This window comes from Podarcis pityusensis, assembly GCF_964106645.2.
Source record: "Podarcis pityusensis genome assembly, chromosome: 2".
In the NCBI taxonomy this organism is placed as follows: Eukaryota; Metazoa; Chordata; class Lepidosauria; order Squamata; family Lacertidae; genus Podarcis; species Podarcis pityusensis.
In genome coordinates, this window is record NC_138029.1 from 20855530 (window position 1) to 20873373 (window position 17844).

Genomic DNA, 17844 nt, shown 5'->3' on the forward strand with positions numbered 1-17844 from the left:
ATGGCTACCGCCGCGGAGGCTGTTGATCTTGCTAAGAATTTGCAGGACGAATTGACTTGCTGCCTTTGCCTGGATTTTTTTAACAAGCCAGTACTGATTATAAAATGCTCCCACAGCTTCTGCAAGGAGTGCATCTCTGAGCACTGCAAAAAGATGGGGCCCAAGGCATTTTGCCCCAGGTGCAGGGGGGAGCTCCGTCAAAATAATTTGGTAGACCATAGATCACTTGCGAACATAGTGGAAACTTACCAGCAGATGAAGAAAAACCACCAGGAATTGTTGGGACCCTCCTGGAGAGAGCATCAAGCAGCCAGTGGATCCCAGGATCTGAAGTTGTCAGCTGGAGTTTTCCCATATCAGCTCAAGGTTTGTACGGGCTTGATTAGGACGCTGTTGACACATGCGTTTGTGGCTGGGTGACTGCAAAATCTAAGGACAATTAGATTGCATGTGGGAAAGGATAAGCAACTATCAAATGCCACAGGCAAAGATCAAATACCAAAGGCAATTCTTGTCGGTGGGTAGTACACATATTAGGCTGGGACTGGTCAAATATTGAGTTTTGATAAAGCAATAAATGATTAGGAGGTGTACATGCTCATATGAACTGGTTCTAGAACTGCAAACAGGGGTGTTTGATTCCTTAATGGCAGGAGGACTAAATGTTACATTTCAATGGGACCGAAGGAAAATATCTCCCACTGTATAGCAAAGAAAATTTGATAATGGCTTGTATTCAAAGTAGTGCTAAGTGCTTCCTTGGGAAAGTGGAAAACCCCCTCCTCCCCTTGACCCTACCCCCCCAAAATATGTTTGTGGTTTTCTAACCCTCCAGAGCAGATACTTTGCCCATTCCTTTGTTGCCACACTTTGGACCTCTTGTTGGGGAAGCACCCGAAGAAGAGCCTCGGATGAGAATCGCAGGATCCCGGTCAATTCATATGGGAAAGGCGGTCTGTGAGGTATTGTTTTCAAGATCTAGGTTTATATGTGGCTTGTGGTTTTCCATCCTCCAGGAAGTGGTGAAAATAAGTGAAGTCTGCAAACAAATAGAAGCGGCGTTTGAAGCAATTGACAAGTGCACGAAGGACAGCGCTGAAATGAAGGTTGGTACCTGAATGAGTTGCGATGATATGTTTGGCTTCTTTCTACCCTCTCCTCTTCTGGAACATGTAGAGGCCTTTCAGGGTTGTTGTTTATTTGGTCAGAGAGTGTTCAGTTGAGGTCTGCCGTGCCCCTTCCTCATAATTCATAAGATTTCAGGGGGATGGCATGTTCTAGTATCATAGAACTGAAGAGTTGGGAGGGATCGCAAGAGTCATGTATCTAGTCCACACACACACACCCCCAGCAATGTAGGAATCATTCACCCAACTTGGGGCCCTGAGATTAAGAGCCACATGCTCCACCGACTGAGCTATCCAATTTGGTTATTACAGCGGTACCTTGGTTTTCAAACGTAATCTGTTCTGGAAGACTGTTCGAGTTCTGAAACGTTAGAAAACCAAAGCATTTACTTACGGAAACATTTACTTATGGAAAAGTCAGTACGGAAGTCACGTAGCATGTTCAACTTCTGAAAAGTATTTGAAAACCGAAGCATGCACTTCTGGGTTTTCGACGTTCGAAATACAAAACGTTCGACTTCTGAGATGTTTGAAAACCGAGGTGCCACTGTACATCCATTCGCCCCAATATTCCACATACCACAAGAGGCCATTTATTAATTCAATTGAGTCAAGTTGTAAAGTTGTACTTCGAATCGTGCTATCCTAGTCTGTAGATCATAAGCCAGATATTGATATGTCCCTTCTTATACAAAATCCCATAGTTTTAAAGAGGCAGAAGCCCATGTAGGGGTTGAGAATTCCTGTCTGTGGGATAGAGGGGGAGCTGAACTATCCCAAAAGCATTTGAAGAGTTGTGTCACACCTCTTAGGAAGCTCTGAGCTTATGTGTCCTCCTAAATCAGCTTCTCTTCCCTTGGTTTTAGGATTCTGTATCTCGAATCAAAAGTTCCATTAGAGAAGGCTTCAGTTTTATGAAGAAGTATATTAATGATCAAGAGGAAAAGGTGCTGAATGTTATTGATGAAGAATGTGCTGCCGCTCAACAAAGCATAGACTTAATGAATGAGCAACTCACAGCAAGAATTGACAGGCTTTTGGAACTGCAAAGTAACTCTGAGGAAGTGATTAAGGTAAAAGCGGTGGGGGAGGAATGAGATTAACGGTGCACACTTACTTGGATATAAGATCGATTGAACAAATTGGATTTGTTTTCTGGGAAAACAAGTATAGGATCGAGATGCATGCCATTGTGGCTTTTCCAGTGCAATACAAAAACAATGCCTAAACTTACTCTCCAATTCTAAAGATATGATATGTAAATTTGGACCAACCCCCAGAATCCCTGAACCTAGAGAAAACTTCCCCTTTTGTTTTTGTTGTAGCACTTCTGAACATAAACCCCTAAAGCAGCATTTAAATTTCCTTTTTCTCAGTCCTCATCCCCCTGCCCAGATGTGTTTATGAGTTACGCAGAAACTTGAGAATCATATTTGAATGGGCTCAGTTTATATTGGCTGTATCTTAAGGACCATATGCAACTTCTTTCAAATGGAACCTGTCAGGCACAGTACTTGTAAAAACATTTCTGTTATGCCAGGTTTATCAGATAGGCTGATTTTAACATTTTGCCTGCTGATTTTAGTCATGCATTTCATGATTTTTAAAAATATTGTAGCAAGCCTTGAGTTCTTATGTGAATAGAATATAGAATAGCATTTACTGCATTCATCCGTAGACTACAGCAGAAATCCTTTGTGATTTAAAAAAGTGGCATATAAACAAACAAACAAATAAAAATTTGTTTTCCAGGAGCTCCAGGATTAAGATTTTAGGGCAAAAGGAATAACAAATATATGTGACAGAACTGGAGGATTTTAAAACGCCATTCATTCATACTAGCCCCTGAATTAAAATACTTTTTAAAACTTTCTATTAATATTATCAGCATTCTTTGGAAGGTTTTAGACTGCCCTGGATAGATTTATATACAGATGTATTCCAGATATATTTTTTTCCATTGGAAATTTTCAGTCCACTGCTACAAATCTACACTTTTCTAACTTAAGAGTTGTCAGAAATCCTCGCTGGAAATGTTGCTTGTTGTTGTGATCTCCCCCCCCCCCCCCATTATTAGAATACCTCATCGGAACAAGAAGTTTCCATCGGTGAGCCTATCAGAGTGACCGAAGTTGTTCTTGGTGTTCAGAAGATTTCTGGCATCATATATGCTGTGGAAGAGTTCAGAAGGCAGCTGGATAGGGCAGTGCTGGAAAAATGCCCCAGGCAGCAGCCTCGTGGTGAGTGGAGTTTGAAATTTTCCACTAGCTAAAGGAAGTCTGACATGTGTTTGATCATTACCAAGCCGAGTCCTGTAAGATGCTGAAGAAGTAAATAGGAGTCTGCATATTTACACCAGTGTAATGCTGACAGCCAGAAACATTCAGTAAGTACTGCCTTGGCTGGATCAGACCATGTCTGGCATTGTGTCCTGATAATGATAGCAGCCAAATGCCCCTGGGAAGTAAGTGAGGAGGGCTTCATAGATGATTTGCCCCACCACAGAGCACTCTGAATCTCTGGAATTTCCCACTACAGTCATACCTTGGGTTACAGAGACTTCAGGTTGCGTTTTTTTGGGTTACGGACTGCCGAAACCCGGAAGTACCGGAACGGGTTACTTCCAGGTTTTGGCGGTCGCACATGCGCAGAAGCGCTAAATCACGCTTTACGCATGCGCTGAAGCGCTGAATCGCAACCCATGCGTGCGCAGGCGTGCCGCTGCAGGTTGCAAACGCTGTGAGTTGCGAAAGTGCATCCCACACGGATCATGTTCGCAACTCGAGTGTCCACTGTATAGGTCTTTTTTTTTTAATAGGATCAAAAAAATTAAAGGGACCCCTGACCGTTAGGTCCAGTCGTGGCTGACTCTGGGGTTGCGGCGCTCATCTCGCTTTATTGGCCGAGGGAGCCGGCGTACAGCTTCCGGGTCATGTGGCCAGCATGACTAAGCCTCTTCTGGCAAACCAAAGCAGCACACGGAAATGCCGTTTACCTTCCCGCTGGAGCGGTACCTATTTTTCTACTTGCACTTTGACGTGCTTTCGAACTGCTAGGTTGGCAGGAGCAGGGACCGAGCAACGGGAGCTCACCCCGTCGCGGGGATTCGAACCGCCGACCTTCTGATCGGCAAGTCCTAGGCTCTCTGGTTTAACCCACAGCGCCACCCGCATCCCAGTTTTCTTAATCTTTACAGCTGTGACAATTTGTATTAGTGCAGTGAATTTGATTTTGGATTAATATATTAAGATATCCACACATAGGCAAACATCTTCAAGGTGCTTTCTTCAGTCGACAGACACCCTTTTCTTTTTCCTGTTCTGCCAACACTATGAATACTGGACCCTGTTTGTCATACAGACAGGACTGCTTGATGAGAGGTTTATTCTGTTGAGACTGCTGTTTCAGTTCTGGTGAAATGGGGAATTTAAAGGTGGAAATATTAAGGATAGCCTTTCTTTTTTAAAACTGTGAGTGATAGCTGCTATTATTAGCAATGTGTTTGCGTTGTGTTTCCTGCAGTATCCCAGAAGGGAACCTCTGTTGAGGTTTTGATAATAGGCACATTTATTTAAATTGGCTAATTATTAAATCAACAAGTTCCTTTGTTGATTGGCAGCTCTAGTGCTTATATTTCCCTACCCCCACCCCAAAGATGTGGACGTGTGCACAATATTTGGTGATTTTAGGCCAATATGAGTAATTACAAAGATGTTTAATGATACTCCAAAATCCACAGTTGTGCAATACCTTTATTTGGATCCACTCAAGTATCACATTTTGTGAGTTTTCGAGAGCTCTTCATCAGAGAAGATGGTGCACAAAAGTAGGTAGGGACAATAAAAAGACAAGAGTTTAAAAATTAGGCTGCATGTTGTTGCCATGAGACTCCGTTCCAAGATGTAGATTGCTGTCTAAATAAGCCCCTCCCATACGATATGATACGATAATCTTTATTATTGTCCCATACAGAACAGCGAAATTGAAAAAATCTACATCAGACATTCAAAAACCCACAAGCCTGCTATCCCAGCCTGGTTAGCCCCCTAAAAACTCTGATACCCCATAATTAAATACAATATACTCCCATAGAGACTACCTTACACTGCGTTTAAAACCAAAATCACATTTGAATAGAAACTATTTCTCAGGCAGCTAGTCCTAGTCTTTATAACCCTGTACCTTCTTCCAGAAGGCAGAAGCTGAAAGAGATCATTTCCGGGGTGCGCATTGTCCTGCTCTATCTCTGCAGCTTTCTTATGGCACCTGGAAGCATAGATTTGATCCAAGGTCATATACAGAAGTTTTTACTTTGAATATGAGTTTAAAGACCCCAGATTCTCATCTAATCCAGATTCTCATCTAATTCTGATCTGAATTGAAACCATAGTCTGCAAAGGAGGAACAATTTGACATGTGCTGTCAACACAGGCTTCGCGTTTCAATAATTTAACTGAGCATGCTTTTTTTTTTTTTTTTTACTGCAGAATTTTCTCCAGGAACAAGTAACATGACTTGTGCCTCTAATGATATCCAAACCAACGTGGCAGAGGATGAAATTGCCTCCACCAGCAATTCTTGTGAGTAGTTAACTAACTGAATCTTATTCCTTCTCTGTTGCTCTCATGCGCTTGAGTGATTTTACAACTTTGAGCAGCTGCACAGAAGTTCATGGGACTGCAGACTCATGCTTCAAGTTGTGGCAGAAGTTTTTTTCTGAGTTGAAAGCCACAGCTCCCTCTAGTTAATGTTCAATGGGCCCAGGATCTTTTCAAGAAAAACGGTGCTTTAAATGTTGAGCACCGTAAGAAATCAAGTAACTTCTCTACAGTCCCACACTGCGTGGTCTCAGAGCACATGAGGTTGGTGAAGCTAAGCAGGTGTAGGTCTGGTTAGTTCCCGGATGGGTGACCACATGGAAAACACATGGATACTACCTTTGGTTGCATCGCAGAAGAAAGAGTGAATGGAAATATAAGAAAAGTAAATAAATACAGTCGTACCTTGGTTTTCGAACTGCTAAGTTTTGGCTCCCGAACTTCAAACCCAGAAGTGACTGTTCCGGTTCGTGAACTATTTTTTGAAGCTGGGGCTTCCACGGCTTCTGATTGGCTGCAGGAGCTTCCTGCAGCCAATCAGAAGCCACGCTTTGGTTTCTGAACATTTTGGAAGTCGAACAGACTCCGGAACAGATTCCGTTTGACTTCCAAGGTATAACTGTAAATGTATAATCCCAGGGAGGAGTTTTTAGGGCCACCTGTATATTCTGCAGCTATCACATGACACCATCCCTCTGTTGTTGGTTAAGGACCTCTTACTTGCTAACAAAGGGACGCGGGTGGCGCTGTGGGTTAAACCACAAAGCCTAGGACTTGCTGATCAGAAGGTCGGCGGTTCGAATCCCCGCGACGGGGTGAGCTCCCGTTGCTCGGTCCCTGCTCCTGCCAACCTAGCAGTTCGAAAGCACATCAAAGTGCAAGTAGATAAACAGGTACCACTCCGACGGGAAGGTAAACAGCGTTTTCGTGCGCTGCTCTGGTTTCTCCAGAAGTGGCTTAGTCATGCTGGCCACATGACCCGGAAGCTGTACGCCGGCTCCCTCGGCCAATAAAGCGAGATGAGCGCCGCAACCCCAGAGTCGGCCACGACTGGACCTAATGGTCAGGGCTCCCTTTACCTTTACCTTACTTGCTAACAAGGGGACTCTCTTTATTAGCACTCCATCAAGATTCTCTTCAGGGAACCAGCTGCTCTTCTTCAGCAACGTCATCGGCCAGAGATAGTCCAACGCCAGCAATTTCAAGTCAGTTTTCTCAGTGTAAGTATAAGTCACTGTATATACAAGATAGTGGTGTTAGGAAGTGTGGACAAGACATTCAATGAACTGTTGTTTTGGTACTGCAAGACCTAGATTGATTGTCCTGCTGCTGAATTCTGTCAGCTTATGTCCAGTTAAAGCAGTGTCGGATTTACGTATAAGCTAAACAAGCTATAGCTTAGGGCCCCACTCTCTTGGGGGCCCCCAAAAAAATTAAAGGAAAAACAACAACTGGATGAACATTTCAAAAATGTAAGATAAAAAACAAGTAAAATAAAACCTACATACAATTAGAGCTTAATAATTATTTCACTATTAATATACTTCTTAATTGTATTTCACATTTAATATACTTCTTAATTGTATTTCAGTTCAACAATTACTTTGATAAAATACATATTTTGTTATGCACAAACGGCTTTAGATACCTATTAGGTCCATAAATTACCATATAGCACACAAAAATAGTGACAATTTGTTGTTGACAAAGGACAGCTGGACATATAAAGGGCCCCATTACCTTCAGTAGCTTAGGGCCTCATCAAACCTAAATCTGGCCCTGAAGAGTCAAACTTGTTTGTTTGTCTGTTTTAAGAGTCAAACCTTCACACTGAAATCATGAACTTGCTTTCTTTCAATCCTATGTTTTGAAAATAGAGCATGGCATCTCTTAAGCTTTGTTAACTAAGGGCTTTTGGAAATCCTGTTCATTGGTACATTTAGTTTTATTGAGCTGCAACATGTTTTGTAAACTTCTCCAGATTGTGTGAGATAGGATCTGGTTCTAAATGATTTCCTAGCCACAGAGAAATATTTATCATATACAGTACTCACCCCACCCCCACCCATGTACTTTGGGTTTTTAAATTAAATAGCCATGATACAAAATAATAATTGAGTGATTGATTGAATTTATGTATCACCCTATATCTGGGGGTCTCAGGGTGGTTCACAGAATAAAATCAAGATATAAAACCACAAAATACATAATAAATATAAAAACAACAACCCAATAGCCCCCCTTACAAAAAACACATTTTAAAAGGGCATAGAATGGGAATCAGATCAACCAAAGGCCTGGTTAAAAAGGAACGTTTTTGCCTGGCACCTAAAGGTGTATAATGAAGGCGCCAGGCGAACTTCCCTGGGGAGAGCCTTCCACAAACAGGGAGCCACTGCAGAGAAGGCCCTTTCTCCTATTGCCATCCTCCGGACCTCTTGTGAAGGAGACACATGAAGAAGGGCCTCAAAAGATGTTCTCAGGGTCCGGGTAGGTTCATATGGAAAGAGGCGGTCCTTGCCTGTTGCAGAAATTCTCTTGATCCAGCACATTGATCTTGTTTAATTTAAATGATTTTGCTTATTACAGGGGCATCCTACGTGACTTTTGATCCCAAGACGATCAGCAACATGCTTCAACTCACAGCAGATAAAAGGAAAGTCTCTGTGAGCCCTTGGGAATCTGACTATGAATATTGTCCGAAGAGATTCCGCATCAGCCAGGTGTTGGGCTCCCAGAGGTTCTCTGAAGGATGTCACTACTGGGAAGTTAGCACCAGAAACAGCACAGGATGGGCTGTTGGTGTCGCCAGTGAGGACATTGGTAAGAGTGACAAGCTAGGGAGAAGTGAGGTATCCTGGTGCGTAGAATGGTCAAGGAAATGGCTCTCAGCATGGCACAGAAATCAAGAAACTCCAATTAGTAAAGAGAAACCTCTGCAGGTTGGCGTTCTCCTCGACATTCCAAGCAATTGCTTATCTTTTTATTCTCTCACTGACAAGGTAACCCTTTTACATAAGTTTGAAATCCATGTGGTAAACCCTGTCTACCCAGCTTTTTGGATCTATGGTACAGATATAGGTGGCTTCTTAACTATAAACGATATCAAAAGGAATTAACCAGAAGCGGTTTAGTCATACTGGCCACGTGACCGGAAAGCTGTCTGTGGACTAACGCCTGCTCCCTCAGCCTGAAAGCACAAAAGTTATGCTAGGGAGCTGATCAAATAGCACAAGGAATTAGGAATTAGGTAGTCTAATAACTACACCAACTTATTGCCCTCCATATGGTGCTGATGGGAGTTGTAGTCCAAAACATCTGGAGGGCATCAGGTTGGGAAAGATTGCATTATTATTATTATTATTATTATTATTATTATTATTATTAGCTGTCCATCTGACTGGGTTGCACCAGCCAAGCGCTACATTGGTACCTCAGGTTAAGAATTTAAATTGTTCTGGAGGTCCGTTCTTAACCTGAAACAGTTTTTAACCTGAGGTACCACTTTAGCTAATGGGGCCTCCCGCTGCCGCCGTGTCGCTGCCACCGCGCAATTTCTGTTTTCATCCTGAAGCAAAGTTCTTAACCTGAGGTACTATTTCTGGGTTAGCGGAGTCTGTAACCTGAAGCGTATGTAACCTGAGGTACCACTGTATGGGTGGCTCCCAACAGAATATTAAAAACACGATAAAATGTCAAACATTAAAAACTTCCCTATACAGGGCTACCTTCAGGTGTCTTCTAAAAGTCCTGAGATTTATCAAGAAAAGTGAAATGCCAAAGCAACTTTGTTTGACTTCTTGGAGGTTTTTAGAATATATCTTTTGATGCTGCTTTGAGGCTGACCTCCTTTGCAATCTTATGTTCAGTTTTTTATCGTTTACGTATGCAGAAGGATAGTAAGAACTTTGCAGGGTTCAGACACACTTTGTAGAGATGATAAAGTCTAGAATGTGGGTCAGGAATAAATGAAGGAATATTAATGTTTGGGGTTTTTTTACATAATATCGTTCTGCTTTTTTATGTTCGCTGGCTGTTTTGTAGAATCTTACAATTAAAATTGTGAAACACGAGGCATCCAAAATAACTTTCTAAAATTCTCTAATAAAATGGCTTTATTTTTTAGCACAAAAGACTTTCCCTTGTGCTGTTTCTATAAACCATTTCTGTTTGGATGATGGCACCCCACCAGCTTTGCTCCGTGCTGTCTCTCTTAAAAGAAAGCAACCATACAAATACTTGTTGTGAAGCAGTGATGGCCAAACTTGGCCCTCCAGCTGTTTTGGGACTACAACTCCCATCATCCCTAGCTAACAGGACCAGTGGTCAGGGATGAAGGGAACTGTTGTCTGGAGGGCCAGGTTTGGCCATAACTGTTGTGGAGAGTGCATTGGGAAACAACCAAAGTGCATCACGTTGAACACAGGGCTGAAGCACAGCCCATTAGGTAGAGCATGAGACTCTTATCTCTGGGTTGTGGGTTCAAGCCCTGACGTTGGCCAGAAGTAGGGCTGTCACCTGTCCTGTATAATACAGTACAGAGTTGTCCCTTATTTCAATGTAAAATGCTACATCCTGTATTGACATTTTGTCCTGTATTTCATGTCGTCTCTCTCTGTCTCTCCCAGGGTTGTGGGTTCTAGCCTGACGTTAGCCGAAAAGATTCTTGCATTGCAGGGGGTTGGACTAGATGACCCTCGTGGTCCCTTTTGAATTTTACAGTTCTGTGATTCTGTGAGACAGCACACTTCTGAGTTAACAGCACACAGGGAATGGATAGATAGAAAACTGCAGTGTTTTTTTCTGGGGGGTACGCATACCCCTAAACATTTTGTGAATCTTTGTACTTTTGTCCATTTACTGTATTTATTTTCCCCAATTTGAAATGTAAAATGGTAATTTTCTTGAGTCAAAATGAGTACCCCTGAACATTTTTAGAAAAAAAGCACTGGAAAACTGGAGGAAGGTGTGTGTGAGTGACCCTCTTAATTCAGCCTTTGTGTTTCTCTGTAAGAAGAATATTGCAGGCTAGGAAGCCGTTCCACATCCAAATCTCAATGGCGCCCCTTCCTATTTCTTCGCACCGGTTACCTCGCTCGTTCAACTGACAACCGGAAGCGCCCCTCTAATCCCCTCGCGCCCGTAACCCTTTGGGCGCAGCTTCCCGCGCTGAATTCATTTCCACTCCCGTCGCGAAAACGAAGCGGGGTACTGCCGCTCTAGGCTCATAGACTTGAAGGCGCCCGGCGGACCGGCGGCAACATACTGCACAAGGCCTTTCACCATAGAGCTCGGCATTGGCTAGAGCGGCAGCGCTCCTTTGGCGGAGGCATTGCGGCGGCCTCCAATGGCGGCCACCGGAAGCTCGGCCCCCTTTTCCTCCCCTCCGCCCTGTCACTCTAGCCCGGCCGCCGCCGCCCCTCCCCATCTCTATGGGCCGCGGAGGGGGGGAAGGTTGCGAGCGGGGCGGCGGAGTCAACGAGGAGCCGGTTGCTGGCTGAGGCGAGAGAGGGCGGGAGGTTTCAGCAGGCCGCGGGGCTCTCCGCCTTCCCCCTTCCCTCCCTTCGCCCTCATGTGAGCGGGGCCCCCGGCTTGCGAGGGCCCGGCGGGAGAGAAAGAGAGGAGCGGGGCGATGAAGAAGGACGTGAGGATCCTGCTGGTGGGAGAACGTGAGTTGAGGGGAGAGGGAAGGTCAAGGTTGTGAGGGGAGGGGGCGCGAGGGGGGAGGGGCGCAGGTCAACGGCCGCTCCCCCCCCCCATGGCCAGATAAACGGGGAGGGGGGTGCTGGGGGGGGAGGGGGCGAAGGAGGGGGGAGTTTGGGGCGCACGTGGCTTTTTTATTTTTCCAAAAATTGTTTTTATGGAAGATTTTCTGTCTGTCTGGGCAAGGGAAAGGCTTACCTGGGCTCACTTAAAAGGGAGTCCAGGAAAAGAGGCGCCTGGGACAAACAGGGATATGTGTGTGTGTGTTTGGGGTGTGTGAGAATACCTAAAAGAGGACGGGAGGTGGATTGGAAAGAGCGCGAAGGGGGGAGGCTGAAGATGCAGAAAAAGAAAGTTTTGCAGGACTCGGGCAGGGACAGGATGAGGAGAGGCTGGTCAAATGGGCAGTGGGGGGTGGTGGGAATGATGGCTGAGGAACAGGGCAAAAAGTGGGTGGCACATAAGGAACATGGGCATAGCTGGCGCCTCGCTAAATCAAGTAAATAAGTGAATAAAATACTTAACCAAAAGTAGGAATCGTAGAAAGATGTTGGCGGGTTTTTCTGAGTGCTTGGGGTCGGAAGAAAATTTAAAACAACTGCTGTTGAGACGTTTCATTCCGAATGTGCTAGACAGAGCCAGACAGAGGAGGAGGACAGGTGTGTGTCCTGCCCCCCCCCCAACATAAATCCTGGAAGGAGAGGTAAATAAAACAGTTGCTTTTCAGAATAGGAAGTTAGGGAATGATTTTCTAACTTTTTTTTTTGGTGGTTCACTCTTTTTGGAATTTCCATGGCCTCAGCACAACTGCTTTGCACACAGAAGATTGCAGGTTCAACTCCCAGTATCTTCTGGTACTGCTGGGAGAGGCTCCTGCCTGATGTAGACCAGGTGTGGAGAGCCTTTAGCCCTCCAGATATTGCTGAACTACAATTCCCATCATCCCTTGCCATTTGCCATTGTTGCTAGGGCTGATGAGAGTTGTAGTTCAGCAACATCCCCTCACCCACCTTTCTGCTCCTGACTTAGGTGGACCAATGGCTTGAATCTGTACAGGACAGCTTCCTATGTTCCTAAGTGGTTGGGAAGGGAAGTAACCCTTTTACAATCTGTTCTACTCGCTGGGGGGGAAAAGACTAGTGTTTCAATTTTTACTTTGGTGTGGTGGGGCATTGTATTTGTTTGTGTATTCCAGCGCTTCTTCTGTCTTCATATTCTTGCTGTCAGACCAAGCACCTTCAGTCACTAGTGTCTTATGAGGAAGTCTGACAGCGGTAATTCTTCCCAATATTCCTCACCAAGTTTCCTCTCCAATAGGTCAGCTGTCTCACACTGGGAAAGATTGCTATAGATAGTCTTTCATTCGTTATTTAAACTTAGCCTTAGCTCAGTCTGTGATTTCTACCTGACACATTACTGACTCATGCTGAATCAAAATGCAGATGGTTATAAAGATTGTTTGAAAGTGGCAATCTGTTATGAGAATCCTTTCTGCTTAACAGCTGTCTTGAAAATTTGTGATTGATTTACTTTTAAAGCAGTTCCACAAACGTATGCAAATAAAGTCGTGTTTCCTTGTGATAAAAAATACCGTATTTTTCGCTCTATAAGACGCACCAGACCACAAAACGCACCTAGTTTTTGGAGGAGGAAAACAAGAAAAAAAATATTCTGAATCTCAGAAGTCAGAACAGCAAGAGGGATCGCTGCGCAGTGAAAGCAGCAATCCCTCTTGCTGTTCTGGCTTCTGGGATAGCTGCACAGCCTGCATTCGCTCCATAAGACACACACACATTTCCCATTACTTTTTAGGAGGGAAAAAGTGAGTCTTATAGAGCAAAAAATACGGTACGTTATCTGCAAAGAATGTATTCTTGTGAAGCTGTATAAGATAAACGGGCAGCCTAACCAGTCCGTAGGCTAAACAGCTACTACCTAACGCAACTTTCCCTTCATACAAGGGTTTCCTGACTAGTGTGCTATTTTAATTTGTTGCATTTTGTGCTAATTTGTGAAGGATATTGGGAAAGTAAAAAATGGCACAACTATATAGGACTTTGTCTACAATCCTCTGCATGTTTTCCAGGAAATAAACATGTCTGGTACTGTTCTTTATATTAATGAGTCCAGGGTGTGGGTGGATGTATTGCCTTTGATTGTGAATTCATTCCTGAAATTTGATTTGAGGGACTAATATCAGGCAGTATTGCCTTCAAATTGCATTGTTATTTGTACAATTATTCTTGAATTGTAAAGTTTGGAGTGCTCCTTAGAGCTCTCCTACTGTGATCATGCATGAGCTTTGTAGATATGTAATGGCCTGCAGTATGCATGCTCACTTTGATGTTCTTCTGTGGATTCCAATTATGCTAGATTTCCATAACACATTAAGTTGTACCATGGAAAAGTCAAAACTTGCACTTCTGCAATAAGCAGGTATATCTTTTGATATGATTTCCCCCTTTTGAATAATATGTATGACATGCAGTACATTCTACCTCTTTCCCCCAGCTCTCCGTATGCCCACACCACATTTAAATATAACTTGTTTTTATCATTTTTAATGGCAACAATCTGTACTCATACTGAAGATAACTGAGATTCTGAGTTGTCTTACTGGATAGTTATTTGAATGCATATTTACCCTATTCTGCAGACTTAAGATAAAAATGTAAATATAGCTCAAAATAATCTTGCACTGCTTCTTGACCAGTAGAAGCAGAGATGCAGAGCCCAGTCAGCTGAAGATAGTTGGCGTTTTAAGATTGTGAAAGGGCTGTGGGTGTGTTCCAGTTGTTATTATTATTAAACTATACGCTGCTTTATGTAGAACATGACGTTTACTTAAAATGAGTTCTGGCATCATTGTACAGATGTAATGAGTCTATGTGCTCACTTTTGGATGCAGTCAAACCAGGCATCACATTATTTTCTTACAGCTGCTCTTTGATTTTTGCTTGAGGATTAAAGTCTACCTTGCCAAAAAGTGTGTGTATTGTGTATCTTGAGAAGGGCATGATAATACCCTTCCGTCTAGAAAACAGCCCCCCCCCCAAATTTCTTTGCAGTTTTAGCCAGTTAAAAGTTTTGAACAAATAAACTTGCCTTCATATAAATGTACACGCAACCTTTCTCTAAGTGAGACTTTAATGTATGGTTTCACTTCAAAGAATCTGCAGTGGGCGGGAGGCAGTGGCTCACAACCCTCCAGAACAGATTTTAAGATTGCAGTGCGGAAGGGAGGAAAGCGGGGTGAGCCAGAGTCTGTTCCACCCCCTAAAGGCACCATTGGATTCAATCCCTGGTGTTTATGGCAGACAGTTATGGGATAACTTTACTTAGTTTAAAGGCAACGGGATTTTCAAATGGAAAAGGAACTGAGATTTAATGGTTGTGTGGTATTAAGCCGAATAATTCTTTATTTCACTATTACTGTTTCCTGGATAGAGAAGTTTTTAATGTTTGTTGTTTTATTATGGTTTTAGATTTGTTGGAAGCTGCCCAGAGTGGCTTGGGCAACCCAGTCAGATGGGAGGGGTAAAAATAATAAAATTATGATGATTATTACTGAATTGAGGTATTCAGCTATATTACTAATCCAGATTTGCAGGGACACTGTTTTGTTTTTTTTGGCGTTGTGATTGAAATAAGTAGGAGTATGTATGAACTGTTAAAGATGGGTAGTTTTTAATGTTTGATGTTTTATTGTGTTCTTAATATTCTGTTGGGAGCCGCCCAGAGTGGCTGGGGAAACCCAGCCAGATGGGTGGGGTATAAATAATAATAATAATAATAATTATTATTATTATTATTATTATTACTACTACTACTACTACTACTATTTATACAAAACTGACATCAAGAGGAACTTGCTCATCTCTTAGCTACTGTTTTCCCATTATAAGGAGTTTTAACATCCTACTGTAACAGTTTTGGCTATCAAATACAAAATGAATAGTGTGATTATTTCTAGCAGCAGGGTGACCCTTTTTAGAGGTCCGAGCAAAGGTGCCATATATTAAAAATCATTTTGAATCTCCTGTTAAGATAGTAGCAGTTTTCCATCACATTCATCCTGTAAGGTCACAGTGAGAATTCTGCAGATAGCACTCTGGTCGGATCATATGCACTTTCAACACATTGCCCCCTTGCATAGCATATAACGTCTGTGGTGTTCAGCCAGTATTGGCCCTGTATTCACCTGCAGTGCATTACAGATAGGAGCAGTTATGGGGTTGCCATGGGTAGTGCTGTCTGTCTGCAACACGTATGGTTTTTCAGGAACTTATTCCTCTTTTCATACTGAATCTTTAAAAAACAAACAAACCTTGCCTCACATCTCTATAACCTGTGCTAAGGAGAGAAACCTCTGTCTGAATACTCAAATGCGTTCAGGCCCCCTGACTTGCACCATGTTTTCATTTCAGGGACCTTCTCCTACTTCTTTTTTGGCGATAAAGTCTTTGTTTTGGTGGGGGAAGGGAGAACATGATGGCCATTAACCTTCAGTGATTTGCAGGAAAACTCCAGAATGCTATTTTAAGTGGCGTGATGGAACAAGCCTCTCTGCCGTACATGAAAACAGAGAAAGTAGGTTAAATAGCACACTGCCATGAAGCTCTGAGGTGTAACACTAATTGGTATATATAAAGCTGTTGCCCCAGAGTTAAAATAGAATCAAACATGCAAATTCTCAGTCCAGGTTTAAGAAGAAGTACTGGAGCTCTTCATGCGTCAGACAAAAGTGTCCCAAAGTAACAGCCATAAAAGATCACCTGAATTAAAACTGGTGGCATATATCAGCACAGGAGGATTGCCTCGATTATCCCTTGCCTTGCTTTCATCCTCTCCCTCCTTTCCCCAAAACCACAGGAAAGCATTCTGAACCAAATAAAAAATGATGCATTATGCAACATAGACAAACTGCGTTTGCCTAATGTTGCAAGCGCTTAAACCCTCTCCAAATCCGGCATAAAGGCTAAAGAAGCACTTTCTACTCAGGGGATAATGTCCTATATGAGTCTGCTTTTGAGAAAACAAACACCAAGAGATCCCCCCCCCCAGCAGCAACAGGTTTTGTATAAAAAATCATTGGGGGGGGGGGACAACAGTTAGAATTGCAGAAGTCTTGTTAAGTACTGCTTTTAATTCATCTTGAACACCTGAACACCTTTTGGGCAGAACAGCTAAAACGTTTTTGGTGGGGTGGGGAGCCATTCAGTTGCCTTCTTTCCGCTACTGAAGCACATCTCACTCTGTACCCTTCTGCCCTTCACGTTTGCCAGATCATGACTGGAGAGGGTTAAATTTGGTCTTTTTGGGTTTGTGTGTGAGAGCCTAGAGGCTTTCTACATAAAACACAGGCTTCTGTGGCCAACTCCCATCAGGTAGATTCTTGTGCACTTGGCCTAAGTGTTTCGTATCCTGGTGGTTCTCCTACTTTTCCAGTATTCTCTTAATAGCCATAGTTGAGGCTGAGTTTATTTCTGCAGCTGTGACACATGGCATTGTTAGTGAACTCCATAAAATTCACACCGAGGCTTCATGACTACATGCTGCATTTGCTTAACTTTTGCACGCTGCTGGATTTTGTTGAAATAGCATTTATAGAAACAGTAAATTCTACCAATATAAAGGGAGTAGTAAAAGTTTAGCTGAAGACCTCATCCTGCAAGTATTGTTAAAAGGTAAAGGGACCCCTGACGGTTAGGTCCAGTCGTGGCCGACTCTGGGGTTGCGGCGCTCATCTCGCTTTATTGGCCGAGGGAGCCGGCATACAGCTTCCGGGTCATGTGGCCAGCATGACTAAGCCACTTCTGGCGAACCAGAGCAGCGCACAGAAACTCCGTTTACCTTCTCGCGGGAGCGGTACCTATTTATCTACTTGCACTTTGATGTGGTTTCGAACTGCTAGGTTGTGCAGGAGCAGGGACCAAGCAACGGGAGCTCACCCCATCGCGGGGATTCGAATCGCCTTCTGATTGGCAAGTCCTAGGCTCAGTGGTTTAACCCACAGTGCCACCCAGGTCTCTGCAAGTCTTTTTACCAGCGTTCAAAATAGGCCAGGCATATTTTACACCTGACTATCTGCCACTTTGCAACCAAGTGAAGATGCATGCCTGGGGAACCTTGGATCTGGACTGTTTTCACACACTAGCAACACATCCTGTACGTTATATTTTATCTGCACAATCAGAATTAATTTCAGGAACCAAAAAGCCATATTGAAAAATGCAACTTTCAAGGCATCTAGCCCCTAAATGGCAACTAGGTGTTCTGTTTTGGCAACTGTAACCCTGGCTTAAGGAACCATTTGGCCCTTAGCTCGTATATCTGGGTTGCTGACACTGCTTGTTATGTACAGTCTCTGTTGCTCCTTGTTCGAAATAAGGAACTACGGATTTGTGAAGAAAGCT

The 17844-nt window shown here is 43.3% G+C and overlaps 2 protein-coding genes across 5 annotated transcripts in view; both read left to right on the forward strand.

Annotated features, from left to right (window-relative positions):
• RNF135 (ring finger protein 135) lies at nucleotides 1-9920 on the forward strand (the record flags this gene model as incomplete). The annotated part of the gene is made up of 7 exons (XM_080994695.1): nucleotides 1-366; nucleotides 1017-1106; nucleotides 1994-2200; nucleotides 3205-3367; nucleotides 5615-5707; nucleotides 6844-6945; nucleotides 8315-9920. 7 exons carry the CDS (start codon nucleotides 1-3, stop codon nucleotides 8842-8844), a joined length of 1551 nt encoding a protein of 516 aa, XP_080850821.1. The 3' UTR covers nucleotides 8845-9920.
• Nucleotides 9921-11086: 1166 nt separating this feature from the next.
• Nucleotides 11087-17844, forward strand: part of RHOT1 (ras homolog family member T1) — a 54033-nt gene continuing 47275 nt past the window's right edge. Inside the window, exon 1 of one of the 4 annotated variants that reach the window (XM_080994543.1) lies at nucleotides 11087-11394. In XM_080994543.1, the coding sequence (XP_080850669.1) occupies nucleotides 11358-11394 (37 nt within the window). In that variant the 5' untranslated portion in view covers nucleotides 11087-11357. The remainder of the gene's footprint in view (nucleotides 11395-17844) is intronic. The other 3 variants (XM_080994545.1, XM_080994544.1, XM_080994546.1) reach the window with 3 other exon arrangements.